We start from the raw sequence: 17369 nt of genomic DNA, 5'->3' as shown, positions 1-17369 counted from the left end.
AGTTCTTTGGTGCCCCTATCTCAATGTTTTTGAAATGGGTTACTGGCATCAAATTCACAATCGACATACAAAATAATTTCTCAGTTTCAACATTTGATCTGTTGTCTTTGTACTATTCTCAACAAAATGTGGGGTTTAAATGGTATGCACATAATTCCATTTTGTTTTTATCATCATTTTGCACAGTGCCCCACCTATTTTGGAGATGGGGTTGTACAAAACAGATTTTTGATCAGGTAAAATTAACCCACAGCTCTTCCATTTCCGTTCATAGTCCAAAGACATGCAGTCAGGCTAATTGGAGATACTAAATTGCCCCTAGGTGTGAATGTACATGTGTTACTGTGTATGTCTGTGTGTCTGCCCTGTGATGGACTGGTGACCTGTCCAGTGTATTTCCTGCCTTCCACCCAGTGACCACAGAGATCCAGCACCCCCTGCTACTGAGGAAGATAAGCGGTGTAGATGATGCCTGCATAAAGGAATGAATATTTGCCCCTAAACAACCCCACATACCATTTGTATCTATCAAACACTTCAAATCTCAGTTTACCTTTCTGAAGGATCAGATCTGCCCAAACTCCCTAGCCTGCATCATCTTAAAGCCTGTTTTCCGTTAGCTGTTAATCCATCACACATAAGAATTAGCACCTCCAAAATAACCCGTTTCCCAAATTTCTTTTACAAGAAACCCAAACTCACAACCATAGGTGGCTACTGTGTACTTTATTCTCATGCTGCTTGAGGACAAGCAAATGGAATACCATGAGTTGGTATCTTAACCACATGCCTGTCGTACATTCTTTCTTCCTTTCCCTAATCTCTTTTCTGTAACTGCCCCACCTGCTGCATCTTGCGTCTACCACAACCCCTCCCCTCTAAAAAAAACAAACAAATTCCTGATCTCAACCTTCTCCCAACTGAATAAAACATTACCAAAACTCCAAACAATCTTCCATCAATAAAACTCTTTTTTAACTGTTGAATTACCGCATGCAACTAACCGTTTCTATGGACAGCCACAGTTTCCATACCTTGCACCTTTGGCCGCAGTCTGCATGGTGACAAAGCTTGGAGAACTTGCAATCTTGTATTGAAACAATTGCATTGTCCATTTCCCTGGGATGGAAAAGAGTGGTGCAACTTTTCTTGATCCTATTTCCTGTATTGGTTCAGCCTCAAAACATGGTCTGAAAGGATTCACATGGCCACCCCTTAATGATGAATTCATTCCCTCACCAACACCTTACCCACAGTTCTGGTGCTGATCTCTTGTTGCCTGATCATCATCATCAAAGGCTTAGAGGCTTTAATTAAGGACAGTCCCTTGAGGACAGTTCCAAAGACTTAGACCTAGTAGAATCTATGCCAAGGGGCCGTGAAGCTGATCGGGTTGCTTATGGTGGCCCAACACCTTATCGATTCTACATTAGTCAGTGATATGGTGTTTAGTAAATAAAGCTTCCTGACACCAGAGCCGGTCGGCACTATACACTCTCCATGCACATTGTGTACAGATCTGCAAATTACACAAGGGCCCTGCCTCTCCCTTGTTTCAACGATGAGAGAATGAAGTGGAACTAACCATCTGGACATGAAAACAGAGAAAAAAAGTCATGAGAGTAAATTGTGGGAACAAACACACAAACACACTTTCTAAGACGCTTATCCTTCTGGGTCGCGGGGAATTGTGGGAATAGCAATCAGTTGTTGGCAAATTAAAAAGTCAGAGTGAAATATAACTATTTATTACGTTTGATGAATGCCAAAAGGCACCAGAGTACCAGTAAACATGTGTTCACATGTGCTTGCATGAAAGGAAACTCATGCTTTGTAGCAGCAAGTTCTGTGGAGACCAACCCAGTCCAGACCATACATGGGTGTGATGGCACACTCGTCATAGGTGCACTTCATTTAAAACAAGATTGTTTTGTGTAAAACGAGGTTATTTAGTCTCTAAGTAAAGGATTAGTTACAAGTCTGGATTAATGCATGGTGAAAGCCAATGAACGGACATTGACTATTGATTAAATATTGAATTTAAAATATTGATTAGCTAGGCATACTGGGCAATATGGACAAACATCTCTTGGTAAATAATAACCATGAAGTATTCAGCCAGGTCGTAGTGTAAATAGTACATTATATTTGAAAATTAAAAGGAAATCAGAAGGAGCCAGTTTGAAAGAAGCTGATGTGGATGATAAAATGAATAACTGTATTTTCTATAATATTAAGTATTGTTGTTTATACCTCATCCTCTAGACCGACAGATGGAGCAAACTGTTTTAAAGGAGGGAGCATTGGAGTGTCAGGTGTGACTGTGTGGCAAATGCAAATGATTTATGTGGCTCATGTGTCAGGTAGGAGGGCACCTATGCAAAATTTTGCTTAGGGCTCCAGGGAGGACAGGACCAGTGCTGCCTGCCACTATACATATTTACAAATACAAACATGAAAAAGATTTGTCCCAACTGTTTATTGGTGAAAATAACGTACTGTGTATTTGTAAGCTTTATAATGACCATAAAGATCATAAACAAGGCCTTGGCATTACTTTTCCTATGTATGTTAGGGTCTCAGAGAGCCTTCGATGGTACTTTACCCATAAGGTGTTTCTTGGTATTCTGCTCTCGCCTAAAAACAATTATAAAACATTTTGGAGCAAAAATACAAATAATCAAACCAAAGCTTGATGACAGAATTGCAAAAATCTCTACAGCTACAGTGAACTTTCCAGGAGAGCTGACATAAGCTGGGATAAAGGTAACCCACACTGCACAGAATATGAGCATGCTGAATGTGATGAACTTGGCTTCATTAAAGTTATCAGGCAGCTTCCGTGCTAGAAAAGCTAAAACAAAACACAAAAGAGCCAGAAATCCTATGTAACCCAGCACAGCCCAGAAACTTATGGCTGAACCTAATCCACATTCCAGTATTATCCTTTCCTTGTAGTGATTTAAATTTCTAAAGGGGTAAGGGGGGGATATTTTTAACCAAAGAACACAGATTAGGACCTGAATTACAGTGAAACCAAGAACACTGAGTCTCTGCTGTGGAGGCCCAAACCATTTCATGACGTTACTGCCTGGAAGTGTAGCTCTGAAGGCCATTAACACCACTATTGTTTTCCCCAGAACACAGGAGATGCAGAGGACGAAGGTGATCCCAAACGCTGTGTGGCGCAGCATACAGGACCACTCAGAGGGCTGACCAATGAAAGTAAGTGAACAGAGGAAACACAGAGTCAGTGAGAAGAGCAGCAGGAAGCTCAGCTCTGAGTTGTTGGCTCTGACGATGGGAGAAGCTCTGTGTTTGTAGAAGACAGCAGCTACACATACAGCTATGAAAGCCCCAGCAATGGAGAACACTGTCAGGATGATGCTCAGAGTGTCGTCCCAGGACAGGAACTCCACAGGCTTGGGGAGGCAGCTGTCTTGGTGGACATTGGGCCAGAACTCAGGAGGGCAGCGCACACAGTCCAAAGAGTCTAAGAAATCAGGAAAGTAAAGTAAGAGCCCTATAACAGACAGAACCCTACAATGAGGCCTCATCTTAGAGAAAATGGGAATATAGTAAGTGACTAGGACTGATGTCATAGGTTAACTGACAGTCTACCTGACTCAGAACTGAAGTGTATAAATCTGAATATTTTGGGTTTGAGTTTGAGGTTACAATTATTTCCAACATTTAGGTTTGTTTTTCTTGGTCATTTGATGGTAACATTAGAAGCAGATTTAGGATGTTCAGCTGCGTTACAGTTACAGAGTAATTGTTTTATGTATGTATGAAATTATAATGGATTAGGGCCAAGTAAAACAAGGCATTTTTCTTGTGATATCCAACCTGTCTTGTTACTGATCTCTCCTTCTGCACATGGTATACAGTCATAGCAGCAGACTGGCTTTCCTTTCTGCACAGCCTTTCTCGTGCCTGGAGGACAGCTCTCACTGCACACAGATCTTGGAATCTACAAAAGACATTAGAGAAAGCCTCAAGTGTAGCTCCTTAATAACAAGTTTGAAAATGAAATTTCAGAAGGTGGCAATGCTAAACAATTTGCAGTTTCCTTGCTCTTAATTCATTCAGGGCATTTTTACATGACCATTTTCTAATCCATCTTTATTTCTTTACAAGTGACTGAAATACATTCAGCTAAACTGTTGTAGGGTGACATGAAAAAAATGAATATTTTTTTGTTAAACAAATTAAAAAACTGTCTTTTCTGCAGCTTAATTTCCGTACACGGACTATACTGACTGAACAGTCTGTTTTAAAAATCAAAGGAAATGTGATATTCCATGATATGGGCCCTTAGAGAGAGAAGCGAGTCATACTGTACCTCTTTCTGTCCCCCCACCCAGCTGATGGCTCTGCTCATACTGAACTCTTGGCCTCTTGGTCCGGATGAGTCATAGTGGCCCACAGTCACAAAATCCAAACCACCATCTTTCTTAACCTGCCAGTTTATGAGCTCATAAGCGGCCACAGGATCACCACTGGAATCAAACGAGACCTGATAACCATTCTTTGTAGTGAAGTTCACTCTCTTCAGCTGGTTCAGTATCTGCAGAGGAATACAGTAACAAAAAGTCTCTACACAGCCTGCATCCAGTCTCTACATAGATAACCTACTGTTTAATCACGAGCATTAATATTACTGTAAATAATAAACAAGAGTACTTATTTTTGTGATTTGGGCTTAAAAAGCAGCAGTTTTATACCTGCCATGGTGTGAATTTAGCGCTCTTGTCACACTGCGTGTCATTACAGATAACACCGTGGATGGCATGCGCTATGGCATACGTAGCTTTGTATACCATGTTAGTCACGCGGAGCTGTGACGTGTCTGTATATGTGTTCTGCAGCGCGCGGATATCCTCGCTGCCGTCACATTCCCGCGCGCCCTCTGAAGAGCCTTTTAGGCTACAGCTGAACGAGCTCTCCCAAAACTCCGTTAGCAGAGGTGATTTCAGTGCTTGTTCTGGAGAGAGATCCAGAAGAAACTCACGAAGACCTGGAATCACTGAGCGGGGGACCCCGAATCCTATCGCCCCAGCGCACATGTTATATTTTAGAAATTCTGGTTCTATAATCCACGCTTCGCTGCCGATCCACTGAAGGGGAGGCGGCGGCTGTCTTGCCAGTTCCTCCAACAGAAACTTCATTTCACCTGAGTTAACAAACGCTACTATTACCCGGGCTGTTGATCTGCGGATGACGTTTGCCACTCTCTCCAGTTTACTGCGCGGTTCTGTTCTGTGGTAGGACTCGGAGTACTCCACACAGATGCCCTCCTCCTGCGCAGCTTTTAGAAACGACGCCATTCCATTATTTCCATAGTCTGTGTCGCTGCGCACTGCCCCAATCCATGTCCAGCCAAAGTGTTTGACCATTCTTGCTAGTGCGGCCGCTTGGTGGTGGTCACTTGGTATGGTCCTGAAGAAGGCAGGATACTGACGCTTATCGCTCAGACATGCGCAGGTTGCGTAGTGACTCACCTGTTATTGAGTGAAAATGCAAAAGAACCGTTACTTTAGTGGGCTTTACATCTTTTCATCGATTGTTTCTTTCGTTTTTACATAACTTCTTCTATGTGTTTTACTTTCAGGCTAAATATGTACCATTTATCAATCATTTATACGAAATTTTGCAACTATTTAATTTGCGATAGGAATACAAGGGAGTTTATGAATATCACTCAACAAACTGCATCCCACTACATTCACCTCTGGAATTCCAAAAAGGCCAAGTATTCTAGTCATACTAATTGAGGGGGTTGAAGCAGATTCTCCCACGAGAGCAGGAACAGCTGCAGCTGCAGATTTTGAACAGGAATCAGTATCATTGAAAAATGGTTCCATGCCGTTTGCAAACTGAAATGCAACTTTTATTGCCATTTGCACGGCAGTGCACGAGTCGTGAATCTGGTATCCTAAAGTGATTCCCGGCAGGAGATCCGTTCTGTTGTTGATCTCGTGGATGGTGAACTCCATGGCACGTGCGAAGCGCAGCTCCCTGAAATCCATACTGTTTAAAGACAGTAACAGTAACACACGTTTACCAAGTTTTCTGATGTTTTTCTTTCAAATGCATTTCATTTCACAAATACAACTAATACATGCCAGCAAAAACGTAATCATAGAGTAATTATAACTTCTACTTAATCGTTTAATTACTTAATCTACTTAATTATAACGTCTACTTAAAGAAACGCGCTGCTGGCTGTGCTGTCAGACCTCCCAGAGCACTGTGGCTGTAGTGGCTGTCTGGTGTAGGTGTTCTGCACTGATCTCATGTAGAAATGAATAGAAAAAATTCCTCCGATTATAAAGTCTCCATTCATAGAAAGAGCAGGTAACTGAGGATCAGTCCACAGCCTGCAGCTGACCGGGTCCACTTTACATTCTGCTGGGCTGAGCTCAGCTACAAACAGCACTGATACGAACGCTGTGACGTTTAAAATAAGCTGCATGTCGTACTCGGTGTCTCCCAGCCCTCTGAAGGGTAGGCTGGCTGAATCACAGTGCTTTAAGTAGCCACGTCACTATAATGCCCTTTCAGTGTGGGGGTGAATTGGGCACAGGAGGCGTGGTTGTGTATTCAACTTACTGTAGGTTACTGGTCTATAATAGAGTTGCTGAAGCAAACCGTGGGCCTCATCAGCCGTGGAACATATGCACCACATACTTATTTCATTCTCATGTATGTTCTATTTGTCGTCATTTTAAACTGCTCTGCTCTGCGGTTTACATTTTTAAATCTCCTAATGTTTTATGTATAAATCAGCCGATTTAATTATGTGCGATTAAACTTTTTTTTTTCATTTTTGGCAGCCCAATATTATCCTCATACGTCACATGCACTTGATTAAGCCTCTACCATTTAACTAGCTAATATTCGTTTGTTGAGCCCTTTCTAAACTCTCATAAATACTGTTTGGTGGGCTTGCTGCTATTAGCTTGCATGAAATTCTAGAAAGTTCTAAAAAGTATTCCGAGCCATAGCTTCATATGTACAATAACTCATTTCTTTTGTAGCTTTTGAATCAGATTCCGCTTTCAGATCAGTGAACTTAATGTCAAGAGAAAATAGCAGCACTGAGTTGTGATGATAACCCTAACCCTGTGATGTTACCCTAACACCCCACCAGCACTACAATTCCCCTTTCCTCAGTAAATACTATGGCGACTTTTATTATGACAGGCACTTAATTGTATTCATTTAAACTTCTACTTACCTGAGGTCCAGGGGGATCCATGCGAGGTGGGAGCCAGGTCGCTGGTACCTGTAAAGAAGAAAATATAATGTTAAATATAGCTAGCTTAGCAATCATTTCTAAGATAAATGTGCACGTGTATATATGAAGAAAATTGCCATTGTATGTATGTATATAGGATTTCTGTGTGTATTGTCTGTCCTATTGTCACCCCTAGACTGTGGATAATGGTATGACCCAGAGCTAATGTGGGCGGGGCTACCAGGTTAAAAGGGAAGGGGGACAATGGAGGAGTTTAAGTGTGTTTGGGGGAAGGTCTGTTCGGCTTCGCAGCCTCAGACCCAATGCAACAGAATCGCTTTAGTTCTGCGTGAGGCAAATGGCTGCCAGATGCTGACTGCGGAATCAGTAGAGTCATTTGGCTACAGCTTTTTTTTTATTGTTATTATTTTTCTCTCGCGAGCGTAAATACTTTTGTGTGCAAAAACCACCATAAACTTCAGAGCACTGTGGAATTGAGTTCTGAAGGCCGAGAGTGTTGAATGGGAAGCCTCCAGACCACTTATTGACCACAACACCACCAAAGTGGCGACCACGCTTACCACATGAGTACATCGATATTCAGAGCTCTGAATGATACGCGCCGCTCAGACAGTTAGTGTGCAGTTTCAATTTTGACATCATGAATTAATTTACTGAATAAGTAAAATTTTACAAGTGAAATATGGAATTTGACATGAAAAATCCAATTGTTTCTTCTTTATTTCCTGATCAAAGATTTTGAAAAATATTGGGTTAAAATAGAGGTTTCAAACTTAATCACTAAAAGACCATATGAACAAATCCCAACAAATCCGTGGGCCACAGAACGACTATGTTTTATTTCATTTTAATTAATATTTTGCGATAAACCGAACTGACCACTGTTTATTCAAAATAAGCAAAAACTTCAACAGTAAAATACAGGCACTTGCAGTGGACTTCGAAATATTACATGAATACTTAAAGTATTCAAAATTGAATTGTCCCCAGATGCTCGGCCTCTTAAACATATCTGTCTGCTTCAACTAGACACCTGGCATCTTTTCGTTGCTGTCAGTTCATTCATGCTTGGACTCTCTGAGCTGCTGAGCTGTTGTTAGGTGGTTATATTGGCTGAAGGGCAGTTAGATGTTTGGTGATATGACTGGTGTGGAATCGGGTAGAATTGAGGTGTAACCACCGTCCCATAGTTGTTGGGGTAGGAGAGTCTGAACGCACATTATGTTGCAGTGCATGCTGGGGACTGTAGTGTAGTGCACTGTGAAATGCGTTAATATTAACAGAAAATTAAGATAATTCTGATTTTTGTTCTGTTAACTTAAAATTACAAGTTCACTTAGGAACCTTCTCCCATCTGAATAAAACATAACCAAAACTCCAAACAGTCTTCCATCAATTAATTGTTGAAAAAAAGTCAGAGTGAAATATAACTATTTATTACGTTTGATGAATGCCAGAAGGCACCAGTGTACCAGTAAACATGTGTTCACATGTGCTTGCATGAAAGGAAACTCATGCTTTGTAGCAGCAAGTTCTGTGGAGACCAACCCAGTCCAGACCATACATGGGTGTGATGGCACACTCGTCATAGGTGCACTTCATTTAAAACAAGATTGTTTTGTGTAAAACGAGGTTATTTAGTCTCTAAGTAAAGGATTAGTTACAAGTCTGGATTAATGCAAGGTGAAAGCCAATGAATGGACATTGACTATTGATTAAATATTGAATTTAAAATATTGATTAGCTAGGCATACTGGGCAATATGGACAAACATCTCTTGGTAAATAATAACCATGAAGTATTCAGCCAGGCCATAGTGTAAATAGTACATTATATTTGAAAATTAAAAGGAAATCAGAAAAAGCCAGTTTGAAAGAAGCTGATGTGGATGATAAAATGAATAACTGTATTTTCTATAATATTAAGTATTGTTGTTTATACCTCATCCTCTAGACCGACAGATGGAGCAAACTGTTTTAAAGGAGGGAGCATTGGAGTGTCAGGTGTGACTGTGTGGCAAATGCAAATGATTTATGTGGCTCATGTGTCAGGTAGGAGGGCACCTTTGCAAAATTTTGCTTAGGGCTCCAGGGAGGACAGGACCAGTGCTGCCTGCCACTATACATATTTACAAATACAAACATGAAAAAGATTTTGTCCCAACTGTTTATTGGTGAAAATAACGTACTGTGTATTTGTAAGCTTTATAATGACTCAGCGCATTTTAGATAAGATCATAAATAAAATCTTGGCATTACTTTTCTTATTGATGTTACTTTGATGGTACTTTACCCATAAGGTGTTTCTTGGTATTCTGCTCTGGCCTAAAAACAATTATAAAACATTTTGGAGCAAAAATACAAATAATCAAACCAAAGCTTGATGACAGAATTGCAAAAATCTCTACAGCTACGGTGAATTTTCCAGGAGAGCTGACATAAGCTGGGATAAAGGTAACCCACACTGCACAGAATATGAGCATGCTGAATGTGATGAACTTGGCTTCATTAAAGTTATCAGGCAGCTTCCGTGCTAGAAAAGCCAAAATAAAACACAAAAAAGCCAGAAATCCTATATAACCCAGCACAGCCCAGAAACCTATAGCTGAACCTAATTCACATTCCAGTATTATTCTTTCTTTGTAGTGCTTTAAATTTCTAAAGGGGTGAGGAGGGGATATTTTTAACCAAAGAACACAAATAAGGACCTGTATGAGAGTGAAGGTGAGAACACTGAGTCTCTGCTGTGGAGGCCCAAACCATTTCATGGCATTACTGCCTGGAAGTGTAGCTCTGAAGGCCATTAACACCACTATTGTTTTCCCCAGAACACAGGAGATACAGAGGACGAAGGTGATCCCAAACGCTGTGTGGCGCAGCATACAGGACCACTCAGAGGGCCGACCAATGAAAGTAAGTGAGCAGAGGAAACACAGAGTCAGTGAGAAGAGCAGCAGGAAGCTCAGCTCTGAGTTGTTGGCTCGGACGATTGGAGAAGTTCTGTGTTTGTAGAAGACAGCAGCCACACATACAGCCACGAAGGCTCCGGCAATGGAGAACACTGTCAGGATGATGCTCAGAGTGTCGTCCCAGGACAGGAACTCCACAGGTTTGGGGAGGCAGCTGTCTTGGTGGGCATTGGGCCAGAACTCAGGAGGGCAGCGCACACAGTCCAAAGAGTCTAAGAAATCAGGAAAGTAAAGTAAGAGCCCTATAACAGACAGAACCCTACAATGAGGCCTCATCTTAGAGAAAATGGGAATATAGTAAGTGACTAGGACTGATGTCATAGGTTAACTGACAGTCTACCTGACTCAGAACTGAAGTGTATACATCTGAATATTTTAGGGAGTTTACAATTATTTCCAACTTTTAGGTTTGTTTTTTCTTGGTCATTTGATGGTAACATTAGAAGCAGGTGTAGGATGTTCAGCTGCGTTACAGGAGTAATTGTTTTATGTATGTATGAAATTATAATGGATTAGGGCCAAGTAAAACAAGGCATTTTTCTTGTGATATCCAACCTGTCTTGTTACTGATCTCTCCTTCTGCACATGGTATACAGTCATAGCAGCAGACTGGCTTTCCTTTCTGCACAGCCTTCCTGGTTCCTAGAGGACAGCTCTCACTGCACACTGACTTTGGAACCTGCAAAGGACATTAGAGAAAGCCTCAAGTGTAGCTGCTTAATAACAAGTTTGAAAATGAAATTTTAGAAGGTGGCAATGCTAAACAATTTGCAGTTTGCTTGCCCTCAATTCATTAGACAATCAATACCTCATTTCATCAGATATGTTAAACATTACTTGGGGCAGTGATTTGACTCTCTGAAATTTCATTTTAGAAACTTCTACATTTTTCTTGTAGTTTAATTTTACATCTGAGGTCTACTTGTGATAGTTTTGTGTACCAAAAATGTTTATGATTTATTTTCACATTTTCTAATCCATCTTTATTTCTTTACAAGTGACTGAAATAAATTCAGCTAAACTGTTGTAGGGTGACATGAAAAAAAATGAATACATGTTTTAAAAAATATTTAAAAACAGGCATTTCTGCAGCTTAATTTCCGTACATGGACTATACTGACTGAACAGTCTGTTTTAAAAAGGAAAGGAAATGTGATATTCCATGATCACTTAGAGAGAGACACGAGTCATACTGTACCTCTTTCTGTCCCCCCATCCAGCTGATAGCTCTGCTCATACTGAACTCCTGACCTCTTGGTCTGGATGAGTCAAAGTGGCCCACAGTCACAAAATCCAAACCACCATCTTTCTTAACCTGCCAGTTTATGAGCTCATAAGCGGCCACAGGATCACCACTGGAATCAAACGAGACCTGATAGCCATTCTTTGTAGTGAAGTTCACTCTCTTCAGCTGGTTCAGTATCTGCAGAGGAATACAGTAACAAAAAGTCTCTATACAGCCTGCATCCAGTCTCTACATAGATAACCTACTGTTTAATCACGAGCATTAATATTACTGTAAATAATAAACAAGAGTACTTATTTTTGTGATTTGGGCTTAAAAAGCAGCAGTTTTATACCTGCCATGGTGTGAATTTAGCGCTCTTGTCACACTGCGTGTCATTACAGATAACACCGTGGATGGCATGCGCTATGGCATACGTAGCTTTGTACACCATGTTAGTCACGCGCAGCTGCGACGTGTCTGTATATGGGCTCTGCAGCGCGCGGATATCCTCGCTGCCGTCACATTCCCGGGCGCCCCCTGAGGAGCCTTTTAGGCTACAGCTGAACGAGCTCTCCCAAAACTCCGTTAGCAGAGGTGATTTCAGTGCTTGTGCTGGAGAGAGATCCAGAAGAAACTCACGAAGACCTGGAATCACTGAGCGGGGGAACCCGAATCCTATCGCCCCAGCGCACATGTTAAAGCGCAGAAACTCTGGATCTATGATCCAAGCTTCGCTGCCGATCCACTGAAGGGGAGGCGGCGGCTGTTTTGCCAGTTCCTCCAAGAGAAACCTCATATCTCCCGAGTTAAGAAACGCTACTATTACCCGGGCTGTTGATCTGCGGATGACGTTTGCCACTCTCTCCAGTTTACTGCGCGGATCTGTTCTGTAGTAGGACTCGGAGTACTCCACACAGATTCCCAACTCTTGCCCAGCTTTTAGAAACGACGCCATTCCATTATTTCCATAGTCTGTGTCGCTGCGCACTGCCCCAATCCATGTCCAGCCAAAATGCTTGACCATTCTTGCTAGTGCGGCCGCTTGGTGGTGGTCACTTGGTATGGTCCTGAGGAAGGCCGGATACTGACGCTTATCGCTCAGACATGCGCAGGTTGCGTAGTGACTCACCTGTTATTGAGTGAAAATGCAAAAGAACCGTTACTTTAGTGGGCTTTACATCTTTTCATCGATTGTTTCTTTCGTTTTTACATAACTTCTTCTATGTGTTTTACTTTCAGGCTAAATAGGTACCATTTATCAATCATTTATACGAAATTTTGCAGCTATTTCATTTGCGATTTGCGATTATGAATATCACTCATTAAAGTGCATCCCACTACATTCACCTCTGGAATTCCAAAAAGGCCCAACATCCTGGCCATACTAATTGAGGTGGTGGAAGCAGATTCTCCCACGAGAGCAGGAACAGCTGCAGCTGCAGATTTTGAACAGGAATCAGTATCATTGAAAAATGGTTCCATGCCGTTTGCAAACTGAAAAGCAGCTTTGATGCACATCGGTACTGAAGCGCACGAGTCGTGTATCTGGTATCCTAACGTGATTCCCGGTAGGAGATCTGTTCTGTTGTTGATCTCGTGGATGGTGAACTCCATAGCACGAGCGAAGCGCAGCTCCCTGAAATCCATACTGTTTAAAGACAGTAACAGTAACACACGTTTACCAAGTTTTCTGATGTTTTTCTTTCAAATGCATTTCATTTCACAAATACAACTAATATATGTCAGCAAAAACGTAATCATAGAGTAATTATAACTTCTACTTAATGATTTAATTACTTAATCTACTTAATTATAACCTCTACTTAAAGAAACGCCCTGCTGGCTGTGCTGTCAGACCTCCCAGAGCACTGTGGCTGTAGTGGCTGTCTGGTGTAGGTGTTCTGCTCTGATCTCGTGTACAAATGAATAGAAAAAATTCCTCCAATTATAAAGTCTCCATTCATAGAAAGAGCAGGTAACTGAGGATCAGTCCACAGCCTGCAGCTGACCGGGTCAGCTTTACATTCTGCTGGGCTGAGCTCAGCTACAAACAGCACTGATACGAACGCTGTGACGTTTAAAATAAGCTGCATGGCGTACTCGGTGTCTCCCAGCCCTCTGAAGGGTAGGCTGGCTGAACCACAGTGCTTTAAGTAGCCGCATCACTATAATGCCCTTTCAGTGTGGGGGTGAATTGGGCACAGGAGGCGTGGTTGTGTATTCAATGTGTATTCAACTTACTGTAGGTTACTGGTCTATAATAGAGTTGCTGAAGCAAACCGTGGGCCTCATCAGCCGTGGAACATATGCACCACATACTTATTTCATTCTCATGTATGTTCTATTTGTCGTCATTTTAAACTGCTCTGCGGTTTACATTTTTAAATCTCCTAATGTTTTATGTATAAATCAGTCGATTTAATTATGTGCGATTAAACTTTTTTTTTTTCATTTTTGGCAGCCCAATATTATCCTCATACGTCACATGCACTTGATTAAGCCTCTACCATTTAACTAGCTAATATTCGTTTGTTGAGCCCTTTCTAAACTCTCATAAATACTGTTTGGTGGGCTTGCTGCTGTTAGCTTGCATGATATTCTAGAAAGTTCTAAAAAGTATTTCGAGCCATAGCTTCATATGTACAATAACTCATTTCTTTTGTAGCTTTTGAATCAGATTCCACTTTCAGATCAGTGAACTTAATGTCAAGAGAACATCGATATTCAGAGCTCTGAATGATACGCGCCGCTCAGACAGTTAGTGTGCAGTTTCAATTTTGACATCATGAATTAATTTACTGAATAAGTAAAATTTTACAAGTGAAATATGGAATTTGACATGAAAAATCCAATTGTTTCTTCTTTATTTCCTGATCAAAGATTTTGAAAAATATTGGGTTAAAACAGAGGTTTCAAACTTAATCACTAAAAGACCATATGAACAAATCCCAACAAATCCGTGGGCCACAGAACGACTATGTTTTATTTCATTTTAATTAATATTTTGCGATAAACCGAACTGACCACTGTTTATTCAAAATAAGCAAAAACTTCAACAGTAAAATACAGGCACTTGCAGTGGACTTCGAAATATTACATGAATACTTAAAGTATTCAAAATTGAATTGTCCCCAGATGCTCGGCCTCTTAAACATATCTGTCTGCTTCAACTAGACACCTGGTATCTTTTCGTTGCTGCCAGTTCATTCATGCTTGGACTCTCTGAGCTGCTGAGCTGTTGTTAGGTGGTTATATTGGCTGAAGGGCAGTTAGATGTTTGGTGATATGACTGGTGTGGAATCGGGTAGAATTGAGGTGTAACCACCGTCCCATAGTTGTTGGGGTAGGAGAGTCTGAACGCACATTACGTTGCAGTGCATGCTGGGGACTGTAGTGTAGTGCACTGTGAAATGCGCTAATATTAACAGAAAATTAAGATAATTCTGCGGGCCGGAAAGGATTGTGTCGCGGGCCTTGTGTTTGACACATGGGGGTTAAATGTTAAATTCTGTTAGTCCAACACTACCTCAGTATCAGTAATCCATAAAATACAAAAACGTAAATCTCCAAGTTTTTACATTTTAAATTGTAATTTTAAATTTTTATGGCAGACCTAGTTATGTGTTCATTTAACATCAAGTAATGAACAAATCAGTAATCTGTGTTTTTTACACTTTGTAAACTTATCTGATGTTCAAAGACCTTAAAATTTAAGTCAGCCATCTTGCTTACTTTTTGCATTTGAAAGTTGATTTCTATTTTCAGTGTACTTTCAAAAAATGTTTTAACTTTTAAAAAATTGGTAACCAGGCTGCCTTAAAATTTTGAAGTAATTAAACTTCAACTCTTTAATAAATAGAATGTTAAAAAAAAAAAAGATTTTTGTTCTGTTAACTTAAAATTACAAGTTCACTTAGGAACCTTCTCTCATCTGAGTAAAACATAACCAAAACTCCAAACAGTCTTCCATCATATATATATATGCATCAAAAAGGGCACTGGCACCATCCTCTTGCAGGTATTGGACAGGAATGGTCTTCGCAGTCTCCAGTCAGTGCTTGAGTAAGCCACAAGTGCAAGTACTGTGAGATGTGAAGGGAGCTGTTGGCCGTTATGGTGGGGCTGCGGCATTTCCCCCTTTACCTGTGTGGTGTACCCTTAATTTTGCACACTGATCATTTGTCATTGACTTGGCTCATGCTTTACAAAGAGCCTGAGAGTCAGGTCGCAAGGCAGATCACGGCATTACAGGAACACCACTTCACCAGCCGACACTGTGCTGGGCATCTGTGTGATAATGATGTCCTCTGCACTGATGAGGAGTGCTGGTATTGTGCACGTCTTAAGGAGAAGGTGGAAACAATAGAGAGGAGCACCGCTGCTGTTGCATTTGCTCAAGTCTGTCAAGTCTGGTGCCGAGGAACTCTACCACGCTCAGACGCTTGGACACGTTGTTGGCTCCAGGTGGGAAGGAAACTGGATTGGACAGAAGTGATCCCACATGAGAACACTGCTAAGGCACTTCACGCTGGCTGGAACAGGATGCAGGACAAGCTGCTGTACTACATGTGGATTAACCGGAGCGTGGAAGGTGCACAGCCTGTAGAAAATGGTGATGGGCGTGGGGCACCTTTGGCTTGGGCAAGACCCTTACTCGGCAAAGAAGGGACCACCACAGCCATTGCATGGTCCATTGCAGTCCCTCTGTTCCAGTGCCCCAACAGAGAGAGTCGTGTGGATGTCCTGGGTGCCTTCACCACTATGGTGGGAACCACTATGTTGTTCTGGCCATGGATTATTTCACAAAATGGCCCTAGGCATATGCAGTGCTGGATCAATGTATGGCCAGAGGAATGGCTGATGGTTTAGTTGGTGTGGGTTTTGTGTCCACCACAGAGTGAAGTTGTAGGGCTAGAAGTGACCTTCCCTGCTGTGCCCTCACGGATTTCAGAGACCTTTTCTGGTTTGTCCAATAAAAGAGCATTGCATTGAGCAGAAATAACGGCTTCTTCTGGCTCTTCTTTAATGCTACTGCCAAAATATGAAACAAAACATCCAAGGTAAGACACATACACAGACATATATTTCCTGTTAGTTATCTCTTCGATTGATCGTGTCCTCAAGAGGACTTAAAAGGATAACTAAAGTTCAGAAGAAACAACACTGGCACACATGCTCCTGCAGAAAAGAATGGTGTTTTCTATTCTAAAAGGGACAGGTAAGCTGACTGGTCTACTGAATACTGTACAAAACAAAGACATGAGGGACACCAGTCAGTTTAGTGTGGATTGGTACCTCCTGCCTCCTCTGAGGATACCTGCTTCCCTAAATAATAAGAAAGGATATAATTCTTTGTATTTTAGATACTGCGTACTGTGTAGAGGATTTATAAAACTTTTAGAAGTGTTAGAATATACTACATCAGTTACTAGTCCACCACGAGCCTTATGAGACCCAGCTATTGAGCAATTAATGTTAAATTGATCAGTAATTTATGAGAAGCTATTCTGAGAAACCCCATTTACAAAGTAATTCTCTACACGCCAGTTATAGTTTATTGAATTACCCTAATTACCCTAATCATTAGTTCATATTTACCTACTGTGGAATTAACTAGTAGGCCTTAGTAGCTAATAGTAGTGACATTAGTGTTAAGGCAGCATTATTATTCATCCCTGCTTAGCTTTTTAACAGTTACCTATTAACTATGAAACAGTATTGTAAAGTGTTACCTTCATTTAGTAGCCTTTATATGCAGCAGTGCTAGATTAGAGACATAGGCCCATTTCTTGCTCGTCTTGTCACCAAAAACCATTGTCTATATAGCACTCCCTCTTTTGTGTTTTTGCATCATTGTTTGCCAGCTTGATCTTGTGAATTTATGTAGTATTTGTTCAGTTTGAATTTAT

General features: G+C 41.1%; 2 protein-coding genes across 2 annotated transcripts; both read right to left on the bottom strand.

Moving 5' to 3' along the window:
- Window positions 1-2579: 2579 nt before the first annotated feature.
- LOC118818516 (extracellular calcium-sensing receptor-like) lies at window positions 2580-6478 on the bottom strand. Its single transcript, XM_036585764.1, has 6 exons — window positions 6243-6478; window positions 5733-6033; window positions 4728-5504; window positions 4346-4570; window positions 3850-3973; window positions 2580-3493 (listed from the first exon to the last, which is right to left on the bottom strand). The coding sequence occupies exons 1-6, from the start codon at window positions 6476-6478 to the stop codon at window positions 2580-2582; spliced, it is 2577 nt and encodes an 858-aa protein (XP_036441657.1).
- A 3058-nt stretch (window positions 6479-9536) lies between these two features.
- On the bottom strand, window positions 9537-13107 carry LOC118818515 (extracellular calcium-sensing receptor-like). The gene is made up of 5 exons (XM_036585763.1): window positions 12808-13107; window positions 11813-12589; window positions 11431-11655; window positions 10788-10911; window positions 9537-10444 (listed from the first exon to the last, which is right to left on the bottom strand). The coding sequence occupies exons 1-5, from the start codon at window positions 13105-13107 to the stop codon at window positions 9537-9539; spliced, it is 2334 nt and encodes a 777-aa protein (XP_036441656.1).
- Window positions 13108-17369: the final 4262 nt, after the last annotated feature.

Source organism: Colossoma macropomum, unplaced genomic scaffold, assembly GCF_904425465.1.
Source record: "Colossoma macropomum unplaced genomic scaffold, Colossoma_macropomum, whole genome shotgun sequence".
Taxonomy (NCBI): Eukaryota; Metazoa; Chordata; class Actinopteri; order Characiformes; family Serrasalmidae; genus Colossoma; species Colossoma macropomum.
The sequence above is the reverse complement of the archived record's forward strand: the minus strand, read 5'-3'. Positions and strand labels throughout refer to the sequence as shown.